Genomic DNA, 12,787 nt, shown 5'->3' on the forward strand with positions numbered 1-12,787 from the left:
CCTGAAGGGTCACTAAATGTGTGATATAAAATCTGAGTCTTTTCCCTGATGGAAAGGATCTTCCTCACCTGAATGTTGCCACATCTACCTGGAGGTGAGATGGGCAAGATGTCAGGCAGAGACAGAGAAATGGGGCAGCAAGATTTCAGGAAAGTAATCCAGGAGTTTAATTTTCTGATGAAAACCTATGAGGTATGTCCTGTGTGAAGTTGAAATCCATGCCCCATCTTGCACTTTGCAGTCATTTCATTGTTTCTTCCCAAGGGCCTTCTGCTGCCCATGATTTGTTTTGCAGAGAAGGGGAGGAAAACTGTAGTAATCAGCTGGAAAATGCAAATGTGTTGTCACCCCTCAACACCCTGCTCTGTCAAAATATGGCAAAGTACAAGTAGGACACCCCTAGTGAAGTGCTCCAAGTATTCCTTTCTAAGCTGGTATCAGGCTGGCTGGGAGGACCTGCAAAATACAGAAAAGTAAAGAATGTAGATTACATCCTTGTAGGCTTCATCTGAGTGATCGTCTTCAGAGCAAACTAATCACAGCAAGAAAACAGCAACAGATTCTTACAGCTTCTCTTGCTGCTTCTGCACTTAAGGATGAGGTGTACCCTACTGCCAGCCCAGGGTCCCCTGGACTGTCCCCACAGCAAGTTTCAAGTCTCAAGTAAGATTCTGCTTTGGTTTATGAATGCTGGTGCATTGCACTGAGTTCAGGTTCTTGGTATTCTTCTGTACTGATTCCTGTTTTGCTTGTTATAAGCTTTCAAGGGCTTCTGAGGTACCACTGTGTTGCTGACTGATGAGCTGACAATACAAGCTTTAATCCACAGTGCTTCTTTAGCCTTATACTTGATGATGGAAGATCCAACGAAACAGTTGAACCAGGTAGAAAGACCCACCAAAGCCAAATAATTCAGCTAACATGTTTTGTAACCAGTGTGTTTCTCAGAAGCAATAAGATTATGTGGATCAGCCGGTGTGCTTTGTGTTTGGTTAAAAGAAGCTTATTTAAATTAAGAGAGCCAGGAAATCTGTGTCTCAGTCCAGAAGGAAGATGGGTTCCACAGAAGACCTTGACTATCCTCAAATCATCGTGCAATACAGCAATGGATTTTTAATCTCAAAGGTAAGAAATATAACTCAAAGAAAGAGTATGCAGAAAGAAATATTAGGGATTTCTCTTTAGATCCTAAATGTAAGTCTTTGGAAGAGGTGAAAGCACTGCTATAATGACTGTTTTTCCAAAGATATTTTTAAGGCACAAAGACAAAACTAGTAATTCCACTCTTCTTTTTGTTTGCTCATGTTATTTACTTAAGCACATGGGCCTAAAATTTTAACATCCAGTGCAGTGGATGATTTTTTCCTCATTTACTACTTAACTTTCCTATTGTCCCTTGCTGATCTTCTGGCCAACATGGTAACAGAAGGAATGCTCTTTGGTTGTGCAAAAAACGCTGCACCTTAAGCTCCTGAAAGGCAGAGCTGACAATAAAGAGAGGAAAAATAGACAATGAAAAATCACTTAGTGAGAAAAAGAGGTGCCCACTGCTTTCCAAATTAACACTATTAGTACCATGTTTTAGAGAAACGACTTCAACTTTAGCCATGTTAAGCCATGTTTTTACTTGAGGTAAAAGGAGCTTCATTGTACAGGAATCATTGTAGCTCAAATCATTGTAGATACAGGCAGTCTGTTAAATTGATGTCTTTGTTACTGTTTCAGGAGTATTTATGTGACCAGAGTAATAGGCTCATACTTGTAAGACTGACTGTGCATAGCCAAAGAAGGATGGTTGGTTCTTTTTTTTTTAACATATGGTTAGCTGTGTTTGTCCGAATGTTGATGTATGTTGCTGGAGAAATTAAACAATTCTAGGGAAAGACTGGGCAGTTTTGTGCAGTTAAATGAAGCTGTTCTTCTGGATGAGAGGAACCTCCCTGCTTTTGGAAGATCACTGTAGTCATTCACATCAATCCCTGAAAACAAGGTCCATAGAATGGGATATTCACCCTATTGCAAGCCATGAGAGATTCTCCAGGGTTCACTGAAACATGTGCTAGATCCTTAGTTAAAGAATGGAAACATAAACACACAACAAACACCCCCACCTAGACTTGCCTTTGTTCTTTCTAGGAGACTGTGAGAATGTGTTCCTAAACTAAGGAAGAGGCAGGGACATTTACACACAAAATCTGGTCTCTAAATGTGGACTTTTGGAAGCCAAAGAGCATTGGCTGGCTTCACCGGAAAAGGAAAAAAAATAAGACTAACGAGTGCATTATATGCATTGTATGTTGTATCGGTACTCAGATAAATTACAATTTAATAATTGGACTTGTTTATATGAAATACAAGTTTATCTGAAATAAATATTATTAAATTTATACTTTCCCTAGTTAAGCAGCTTGTGAAATGCAGTAGGCTTTGTGCTTTCACCTAATCCCTCACTCCCATCTTTCCCTATTCCCAGGTTATGTTCACTGCCTGTGAGCTGGGGGTGTTTGATCTTCTTCTGGAGTCAGGAAAGCCTCTGTCTTCAGATGCCATTGCTGCAGGTCTGGGTGCCAGCACCATGGGGATGAGAAGACTGCTGGATGCCTGTGTGGGATTGAAGCTCTTGGCAGTAGAGATGACACAAGAAGGAGGTAATAAAGGCAGAGGAATGGAAATAAATTGCAAGATTTAAACCTCTGATGGTTTTGAAAGTGAGGTAAGATGTGTGGGCAAAGGTGATACCAAATGTTAAGTCAGTTAATGTAGCTGGAAGAAAGAGAGAATCACTCTTAGGATTTACTCTTCAGCTGAAAGAGGAGGCAAATGTCAGCAGGATCACTAGTGTAACATAAAAAACAGGCACAGGGCTCTATATTCCTAAATGTCTTTGAACATATGACATTGGAGAAGATATTTAGGATAACTTCAAAAGCTCTGTGGAGCTTGTCTCAAGAAATCTCTGTGGTATGGACAGGATTTTAAACTTAAAACAAAATGCCAGGGTGGATGGTAACAGCATGATTTAAAACAGGTTTTGTTCTTCTTAGGGTTTTTACCATTATGTGAACTATTTTGTTGATCAGAACTGAGAGGTGATAAAAGTTTTTCCTTATGTCAGAAACATGGAGTCCACTTGGACAGAAAGGATCAGACAGCTGGTCAGGAGCAGCTAGAGTCTCACAAGTTGTGTCCCCTGCCCTGCCTTGTGTTGGCATACTCTGCTTTAGGAATTATAGTTGTTGCCCAATGGGTTTGGGGAGAGCAGGATCTATCTTTTATATTCCTTTGGTATGCAAGTCCTGTGGGTGAGTGGTGCCACAGCAGATGCTGCAGATTGGAGGGAGTGGGGAGATTTCTGGGAGTCCTTTAGGCATTCTTCTGTTTGCAGAAGGTTCTGTCCTAGTGAACTGAAGGAGGGTGTGTGTGGCTGGCCTGCTGTTTTGGGGACTTACCCCCACCTGCTGACCTTGTTGATCAGAAAGAAGACTTGTCTGCAAAGAGTTCTCACTTAGAGCACACTGAAAGCTTCCTCTGAGAGGAGAAGCCTGTATGTAAATTGTAAGAGCTGCAGGGGGGTCGCACGGTTGGGACGGACAGAGACGAGATCTCTTTGAAGCCAAGTCATATAACTTGCAGTTTATTGCAAAGGGCGTGGGTGAAGGGCCCTGCTGGGAGCTGCCAGCTGCAGCTCGGAACAGGCCCGAGAGAAGAGAGGCCCAAAGTGTAAGAGAGTTAAAGGCAAAGGTTTAAGAGTGGAGAGTATGTAGAGAGGAGAGGGTGAAGAAGTGCAGAGGAGAAGACAAAGAGACAAAGAGAGAAAAGGGCGCAAAGAAGAGCGCAGAATGAGATAGAGCGAGACAGAGAGAGAGTGAAGAGCGCGAAGTTCCTGTTACAATACAATAAATCATCTTCTGTGTTGAATATTCAGATTCTCATTAACCAATCTACTACAGCATGCATATCCTATAACATTTCCATACCACCTATAAGAATCACTACATTACCATACTATGTTTACATTTTAAACCCTATATCTTACTCTTTGGGCCCCATCTGCCAAGCTGCAGGGTCTGCTCTGACACTTAGGCCTGCCTGCTTGCAGAGGGAATTGTTTCCTCCAGGGGGGATTACATTCAGCTGGTCACATCATTGTTTTCCCGTTGTTCAGCAACTAAGGGATCTCAAAAGTTGCTTTCATTTCAATCTCACTTATAGTTTCTATATTCTCAAAATCTTTTGCCAGGCAGTCATATTTATAAGGCTTTCTTGTTTCATCCTCCCCAACACAAATGACATCTCTTAAAAGGCATTATTTTTGCTCTTCTTGAAAGAAATAGTTGGGGCTGGAGTTAAGCATAGGGAGATGGTGTTTACCTAGATGCAATGAGGCAACACAGATTTCAGCAGCTCTCACCCACTGCTCATTGCAGTGGAAGGCTTTGGTTGTAGAAGTAATGTGGCTGTGGTTTTGGCTGTATAGACATCTTTTGGTGATAAACACCAAGCTCTACAACAGACTTGGCAAGGTGATATATCATATATGTTAGTAAATATATTTATTTTATGCTTTAGCCCTCTACAGAAACACAGAAATTTCCAATGTCTACCTTACAAAATCAAGTCCGAAGTCTCAGTATCACATTATGATGTATTATTCCAACACAGTCTACTTGTGCTGGCAGTACCTGGCTGATGCTGTGAGGTAAGGAGGAGTGCTGTGTGCTGTCTGGTGCTTTGCAGCATCTGTGTCACAGCTCTGAGTGTTGTGTTTCTGGGGAAGAGCTCAGTAAAGATGCTGACTCATTCTCAGAAATTAAAAGCAACAGATAATTCAGCTGTTAACGTGGCCATATGTGTGCTTTTTCCCCCCTCCTTGTTTTCCATTTGTGTATGTTCTTGTTTTCCTTTTCCCTGTTATTGTAGAGATGATCTAGAAATCAGACTTCTTTATGTGTCACCTTCAGTAAAGCACTTTATCATTACAGTGGATCTTACTGGATGTGGCATCAACAAAGTAAATAATGAGTAGTGGTGGCTAAGGGTCCTTCTGTTGCAAAGGTTTATAGGGGCAGTTAAGTATGGGTCTGGAGTCTCACTTGTTCCAGTCCATGTCAAACATGATGACCAAACATGGTGTAGATGACGGTGATGATTGTATCAGTCTTGCACCTTTACCTCAGATGTGCTCCCATAAATGACAGAATCCTGGAATGGTTTGGGTTGGAAGAGGCTCTAAAGATCATCTAGTTCCAACCTTCCTACCATTGATGCCACTCACTACATCAGATTGCTAAAAGTGCCATCCCACCCTGGTCTTGAAAAGAACCATTCTTGAGAGAGGTTGAGAAATATATCAGCACTCTCATAGGCTTTTTCAATTACTATTTTAGAGAAGGAAGAAACCAGTATGAAAGAGCTTTTGGTGTATCATCTAAAGACCCTTTTGGAGCAATGTACAGGTAACCATTAAAATATTTATAGAAGTTTTATTCTTCTTGTTATGGATAAAACTAATGTTTTTAACTATGACTCAGGACAATTAAATACGATGAGGTGAGAATTCCTCTCATCAGCATCATGCAATGTTTTTACTTCTCAACAATATCAATTATTGCGACACTGTCTGATATTTTGAATTGAAGTATGTAATTTTCTAACCTGAAAAACATCACAGATCTCTGACAGAGGCAATGATAGTTGAAGGAAAAAAAAGTCCCTTGGAGAATGAGCAGCATAATACACTGTTGGATTTCACTAGTCTTAATTCCCTATTTAAATGCATGAATTCATAGCTGTACACTCCTGATACAGTATATTCAAGGTAGGTTTATATGCAAAGAAGACATATTCTGTGTCAATAAAGCCAGAGATTTTTGTTTAAGCTAAAACATGTAGCAGCAGTTATATGATAGGAATCTCTGAGGATGTGGTAAGGAACCCTCTTTCTGTGCTCTGTTTGCCTTGCTAGATCAGATGAAGAAATGCTAAAATTCATGGCTGGCCAGAACTCAGTATGGAGTATATGTGGCAGAGATGTCCTTGCTGCATTTGACCTTTCCCCTTTCAGGCAGATCTATGACCTGGGAGGTGAGTGTCAGAAGATCTTCTTTAATAAGCCTCTGAACTGTCTTTTATAAGCTCTGCAGAGGAAAACAACTCCTAGGTTATATGATGGGCAAAACAGTGGAAAGTAGGACATGACAATATAAGGAGAATTTTACTGATTTGGTTGGTTAAAAACAGAAATGTGAGAGTGATGAGAGCATTAGAAAGCTGAATATTTTTCTTTACACTCTGATTTATGTAGGCAGTCACTCATCCCCTTGTGGATGTGGCAGCTTTAGCATTTTTCATGCCTTGTTTGATGCATTCTTCCAGTGCCAGACTCTCTCCTTCTTCCCTTACAGTCTCTGTTGTTGAGGTACTGCCTACAGCCTCTTATCCTGCAGGACCCTGCTGTCCCAGCACTGCTGAGTGCTGCCAGGATTCACAGGACAAGGCAGGCTCCCTCCTGGCTCCCTCACTTCTTTCCCAGAGCTTGGTTTAGTGACTGTTTTTCACTTTTCACCTTCCAACACCTGCAGCTGGTCTGGCTAGGAGGGAGTGTAAGAGTGGTAAGGGCAGGGGCTGACCCCACATGCCTGGGTGCTGCTGCCCCCAGGCCTTCCTGCAGAACACATGGAAACAGTGACTTCTCCTGCCCCTCCTCTTCCCTCCCAGCAGCGCATGGGAAGAGGTGTCTCAAGGGGTCAAATGTACATTGCTAGCTTCCATGAGGCTGAATGTACCATTGCCTGTATACTTTCATGGGGATGTCACTGAACAGGTTGGGTTTGTGTCAGTACTGACCTTCTTTTCCTGTCCCCAAAGGAGGTGGAGGAGCTTTGGCCCAAGAGTGTGTTTCTTTGTATCCAAATTCTACTGTCACAATTTATGACCTGCCCAAAGTTGTGCAGGTGGCCAAAGAACAGTTTGTTTCCCCCGAGGAGCGTCAGATCACTTTCCATGAAGGTAGGTGGGGACAGTGGTGTGGGGTTGTCACAGCTGTGGCTCCAGAGCCCTGGCTCTGCTCAGAGGTGTCATACTGGAGGCTCAGGTCTCCAGCTGCCCCTTATGGGGACAGTGTCTCAGGCTGCAGCCTCCCCAGTCCAGCTCTGCTGTGTCAGAGACACAACTCAGTTATTCAGCAACATTAATTCCTGAAGAGAGCTATTTCATTTCTTAAGAACAATGGTACATTAGCAAAAAAAAAAAAAAAAAAAAGCATCATGCAATTTTGAAATCTGCTATGCTTTGTTATGAATTTTCCTAACACTCCCCTTTTCTCCTGTGCAAACCTCCTGGCAGATGTGAGGGATGCCAGGTCTGCTCTGAACATGAGTTTTTCCTTCTCTGGTCACAACTGATTGATCTTCAAGTCCTAAGATATTTTAAAGCATAAAAGTGGGTGAGTTAGTTCCTATTCATCTTGCCCAGACCACTGATCCCGCATAGTCTTTGTACTATGTATGAGAAAAATGAGTATAGGAAGATCTCACTTTTAATGTTTACAAAAGTCTTCAAAGTGCTGGAAGTGCTTAAAATTGCTCAGAGCTGAGAGAGAGAAAAGGAGCGTTGAGGAGGGAAGGAGTGTATAAAAACAAAGATGCAAAAAAATGGGAGAAGAAACGACAAAGTAAAGTGCTGAGAAGAAAAATCTGAATGCAGTACAGCAGGTGCTGAACAAAAGGAATAACAAACTAGTGATGGAGGTGAGAGATGTGTATTTTTACCTACGGATTTATGGAGTAATTCTGTGATTACAGATGATCTTTGAAAACTTTCTTAGAGAAGGCAATATTCTTTCCTTCTTTCTCATGACAGGAACTGTGTGAACCTATGTCCTTAGTGCAGTATGAATTTGAATTTCTGTCATTGGAGAAAGCCTAAATTCAAATTATTTTCTGTGCATCAGTCTGTTTCGGGATGAGTTATTGCCTTTAAATGTTTCAGATCTTCTTGAGACTGATCAAGAGCAAAATTCCCTATGCAGTGCAACAGAGGACTTTCACCTGGTACCTCCAGTGCCATCTGATATGTCTGAAGGACATTGCAAGCCTGGAATCGAACAGAACTAAAAATATTTGCATAACTCAGCTCTCAGTGTTGTGGGGATTTGTATAACGCATGTATTCTTGCTTCACAGGAGACTTCTTTAATGATTCAATACCTGAAGCTGAACTGTATATTTTATCCAAGATACTGCATGATTGGGATGATGACAAATGCAAACAACTGCTGGCAAAAGTCTACAAAGCTTGCAAACCTGGTAGGTGTGAATTCTTGAAGAGCAGAGGGACTCTTACTACTGTTTAGATAGGTGTATACAGCACAGCAAAAAATCCCATTAAGCATCACAATGAAGCCTCAGAGTTTGAAAGCACTGCCTACAAAGCAAAATTAGTAAGGTCCTGTTAATTTCAGCTGGGGAAAATGGGAAATTTTCAGCCCAGCCATAGCACCTCCTTCAGCTCTGGGATGTCAGTACCAACATAGCTGAGCAAGGATATCCTCTAATGCTTTGGCTCTTTCATTGTCTTCTGTGATGCTGAAATGGGACTTAATGTAGAGACTGCCTCTTCCTGAAAGCAAGGTTAGGATCTGTCCTAGTAACAGCTCAAAATTAGCTCACCTTTTCATAGCTCAGGCTGTGTTTTCTTTCTCTTCTCTTCTCTCCACCAGGTGGGGGAGTGCTGCTGGTTGAATCCCTTCTGAATGAAGATAGAAGTGGGCCTATAGAAACTCAGTTGTATTCGATGAATATGTTGGTGCAGACAGAAGGGAAAGAGAGAACAGCAGCAGAGTACAGCAAGCTCCTGGAGGCAGCTGGCTTTGGAGTGATTCAAGTAAAGAGGACTGGAAAACTCTATGATGCTGTTTTAGGAAGGAAATAGTAGTATGTGTTTTATGTATGTAACAAAACAGAAGAGGTTGAGAAATATGCTGTTCTTCTTAGTGGGCAATGATCAGCCTAGCTTTTAGTTAAGGCTGCCAACTTTTTGTAAGCTGATACATTGTCAAAAGACTCACTAATAACAGATCTTCAACATGCATGTATTACAAATCTGGAAGCCTGGCTTGGCTTGCCTTTGGATCTGGGAGGAAAAGAAAGAGCAGCACCTGTTCCACAAGAAACAATCCACAAAAGAAAAGTGTAGTGTGTCTGCTTCAGCTTGTATCAGTCTTTCTGATTTTTAACACTGTATCTGACAAAAGCAGAGCTGAATTTGCACTTGAGTTCCTGCAAAACAAAACTAATCTCTGTACTGAGCTTTTGTGCCTGCATTTGTATTCCTGAAATATTGATATAATAAAACCAGACCAAATTATGTCTCCTTATGGTCTTTTCAGAGAGAAAATCTTCTTCCAGGAGAAATTGTGTCTGAGCCTTGGGGAGTTTTGCATGAAAAAATATATTAATTTTTTATTTCCTTTAGACTTTTATTTAAATTATGAAAAAGTGTTGTACTTTCATGACTGGTTGAAGCCCAGGGATTCTTATTACAAGACAGGTAGGAAGATGATGCTGTGAAGTCATTTTGTTATGTACTTGGGTTGTCCTTACTGCATGCCTCCTGCCATTTCTTTAAATCATTTGATCAAATACAGTCTGCCATTACCCATGCAGTTCTTGGAAGCAGAATAATACATTACTGAAGTGAGAAACATTTGGAGAAGGCACTAAAAATCACTCTGCAGCTTTTTCTGGAACAGTAATTGCATTTGCCCATTAAGCTGGATACTAGAGGAGCTTGATATAGTTGACTCAGTAGCCATCTACAGGAGCCTCTCACTCATGTGACTGTAGGAGAAGGACAGGGAGAAAGTAGCCTCAGTACACACAGGAGACATAAGGCTCTAATATTGCAGTTACAGAGACATGCTGGGACAGCTGGCATGATTGGAATGCTGGATTTTGGGGAGGGTTTTGTTTTTTCTTCTAAATGACAAATACTGTGAAGAGAGCCTGAAATAAGTGCTTTGCTAACATGCAGGCAAATTAAAACCCTGTTTGTTCTACAGTTTCTGTGTTCCAACAGACATTTCAGATGACACCTTGCTATATATAAGGTCTCTTGTCCTTGTTTTTCGCTTGTTCTTGGATATGTTAAAAAGCTTTCAAAAAGCTTATGCCAGAAGAAAGGAAGGAAGGTGGAGGTTTCTAAGTTATCCGTTTTTGGTAATGAAAGCTGTTCTCAAGTTCATGCCCTTTCATGGTGCTGCAGTGAGAGGTTTTCTGTTTGAAGCAGATGGCTCTGCCAATAGAGTTCTTTCCCCCTTTCACAGAGTTTTTTGCCATATTGACTGAGATACATTTTCTAGCTCCAGTATGGCTTAGGAGTAATGAATGAAAGCTGGCCACAGCTGGAGGGAATCAGCTCAGAGCAGAAGAATGCCCAGGGCAGGGAACAGCAGGAAGAACTGAGACCGGCTGTGCTTGACTTGGCTGAGTGAAGTCAGCTGCTCCCCAGGCTGCTGTGAGAGGACAGAAACTTCCAGCAGGGCCTTGGCCTGATGGCTTGGGAGTTACAGAAAACAGCAGAGGGCAGGAAAAGCCAGGAAATTTGCCATCTTAACATGCTAACTGGAAGCTGGTGGCTGCTGCTTTTTAGTACTTGCTGATAGTTGTGGGTCATTGAAGAAGCATAGCCTTGAGAAAAATGCTGCTTCAAGTATAATGAAAGAAACAATAACTAAGCAAGAAAAAAGCAGGAGCGGCACAGATTAAGGGACCCCTGCTTAGAAAGACAGACAACCCCACTGCAGCAGGATCAGGCACAGACTGGGGCCTGAATGCTACCTAGAAACATCCTGCCAAAGGAGACCTCAAATGGAAGGCAGAAGGGTGGGAAATTGTCCCACGGGATCTGTGGCTGTAGAACCACTGTGGGACGGTGGGATCCACACTCCAGGTTCCCTGCTGGGTCCAAAGTTCAGCTCTCCCTTCTTCTACTCACCTGCTCTAGAGAGCCCTTGAGGCAATGGGGACCTGTCCACAGGCTCTCCTGAGCTCTGTGTGCTTCTATAAATGTGTGGGGTTTCCCCCCAAAATTCCCCACAGTGTTCTCCCTTCTAATGCTTTAGCCCTTCAAAAAAGCCTTATTGCAGACTAGCTTAGTGTAGCTTCAACACTTTGAATGAAGCAACATTTTGAATGAATGCAACATTTTGAGTGAAGCTCTCTCAGGGTTATGCAGAATGCTCTACACTGAAGGCAGGTGTGCCTTTGGGAACTCAGAAAGCAAGGCCTGCAACAAATGGCTTGATAAAACAACTGTGTTAATGAGAAAGAAGAGACAGATAGATAGCGAGTAAATCCTGATGTTTCTTCAGATGCCAGGCACATCTGTCCATGCTCCATCAAGCACTGCATGGAGCCCTGTTGGATTTTTCCCCAGTAAGTTGTACAGAAACTGTCTATGGAAGGAAATACCTAATTTTGGGTCATCTGGGTTATAATTTTCTTACAAGAAAGAGGCTGTTCTCACAAGAACTTGTTGCTGCATTGTTAAAGACAAGGCTGTGATGGTGGTGTGGGAGTGGGAGCTGCCTGAGCCCCCCTGGGCTGAGGGGTGTTTGGGGCACAGCCCAGGCCTGAGGTCACCCTGGGCACACAGCATGGCAGCTGCCATGGCAGCACTGACTCCTGCATGTACAAAAAGCTCCTGCTTAGGATCAGTGCTTTCCACTACTTGGTCCACCTGCAGCTTACCTTTCCCAAATATTTTATGGATTACAGATTACCTTAATAACACACGAGCTTCTCAGGCCCTCAGAGCAGACGTGGCCTGTCCAAGGCGCTGACTCCCTGAGCACAATGTCTTCTGAAAGGCTGCCAGTATGGTGGCCTTTTCAGAACTTGGCTGTTCCCACACCATGCAGCTTCTGAAAGGGTGCAGCATACATGTCCAGGCTTGCTAAAAGCAATTTAATTGTTACAGGGTGAAACAGATCCCTTTAAATAGGAAATAGGCCTTTATGTTACATATTGGTGCAATCTGGCTGTCAGGGGCTGACTTTAAGCACATAAAATTTATTGGGTTTTTTCTCAACAGCTCAGTATGAGGCTTGAGAATGACTTAAGACTCATGCTGTCAGAAGGATATGTATTAAGTCTTTGTTCAGTGCTGTTTTGCACTGAAGGTTTTGTACCTTTAAAATAGGTAATGCTTTGTTGAAATGGAATACACTCTTAAACCCATAAACCTCTGTGATGAATGAATCAGTGCCTGTGTTATACCTTGCTGGTTTCTTCTTTCAGCATTTATAGTACAAAAGGAAGACTGCAGTTCCAGGCTGTGATAGGAATGCTAAGGATGCTATGGCTTGACAAAACTGTTCACCTCTCAATGCTTATTAAAAACAAGCAAAAATTAAAAATTATGTCTTGTCAAATACAAGCTTCACAGATTCTGGCCTATGTTGTCCAGAATGAGGAGTTGTACATTTTTCTAGAGTTTGGAATTTGCTCTGACTTTTGTATGTTTAGGCCTAGTATTTTGGTAACATAGGAGACCTTGTTGTATTAAAAGCTGGGAAACAGATACTCTTTCTCAGTTGTATATATTATGACATTTTGAATGTTAAGAATATTAAGAAATCTATAATGTGAGGGTACCTGAGTTTTGAGACAGATTGTTAAGGGCTCTTCAGCCTCACAGACAAAGGCAGGAGACAAAAGCAGTAATCAACCACACCTAGGTACAAAAGCTAGCAAACAGGCAATGAGAAGCACAGGGACAAATATTAG

General features: G+C 42.1%; 1 protein-coding gene across 1 annotated transcript; it reads left to right on the forward strand.

The window, feature by feature from the left end:
* Nucleotides 1-1,053: 1,053 nt before the first annotated feature.
* Nucleotides 1,054-8,930, forward strand: ASMT (acetylserotonin O-methyltransferase). Its single transcript, XM_064716454.1, has 8 exons — nt 1,054-1,125; nt 2,474-2,648; nt 4,570-4,699; nt 5,388-5,456; nt 5,966-6,084; nt 6,868-7,008; nt 8,183-8,305; nt 8,719-8,930. Exons 1-8 carry the CDS (start codon nt 1,054-1,056, stop codon nt 8,928-8,930), a joined length of 1,041 nt encoding a protein of 346 aa, XP_064572524.1.
* The last annotated feature ends 3,857 nt before the right edge of the window (nt 8,931-12,787 follow it).

The sequence above is a fragment of the Zonotrichia leucophrys genome, chromosome 1, assembly GCF_028769735.1.
Source record: "Zonotrichia leucophrys gambelii isolate GWCS_2022_RI chromosome 1, RI_Zleu_2.0, whole genome shotgun sequence".
Lineage (NCBI taxonomy): Eukaryota > Metazoa > Chordata > Aves > Passeriformes > Passerellidae > Zonotrichia > Zonotrichia leucophrys.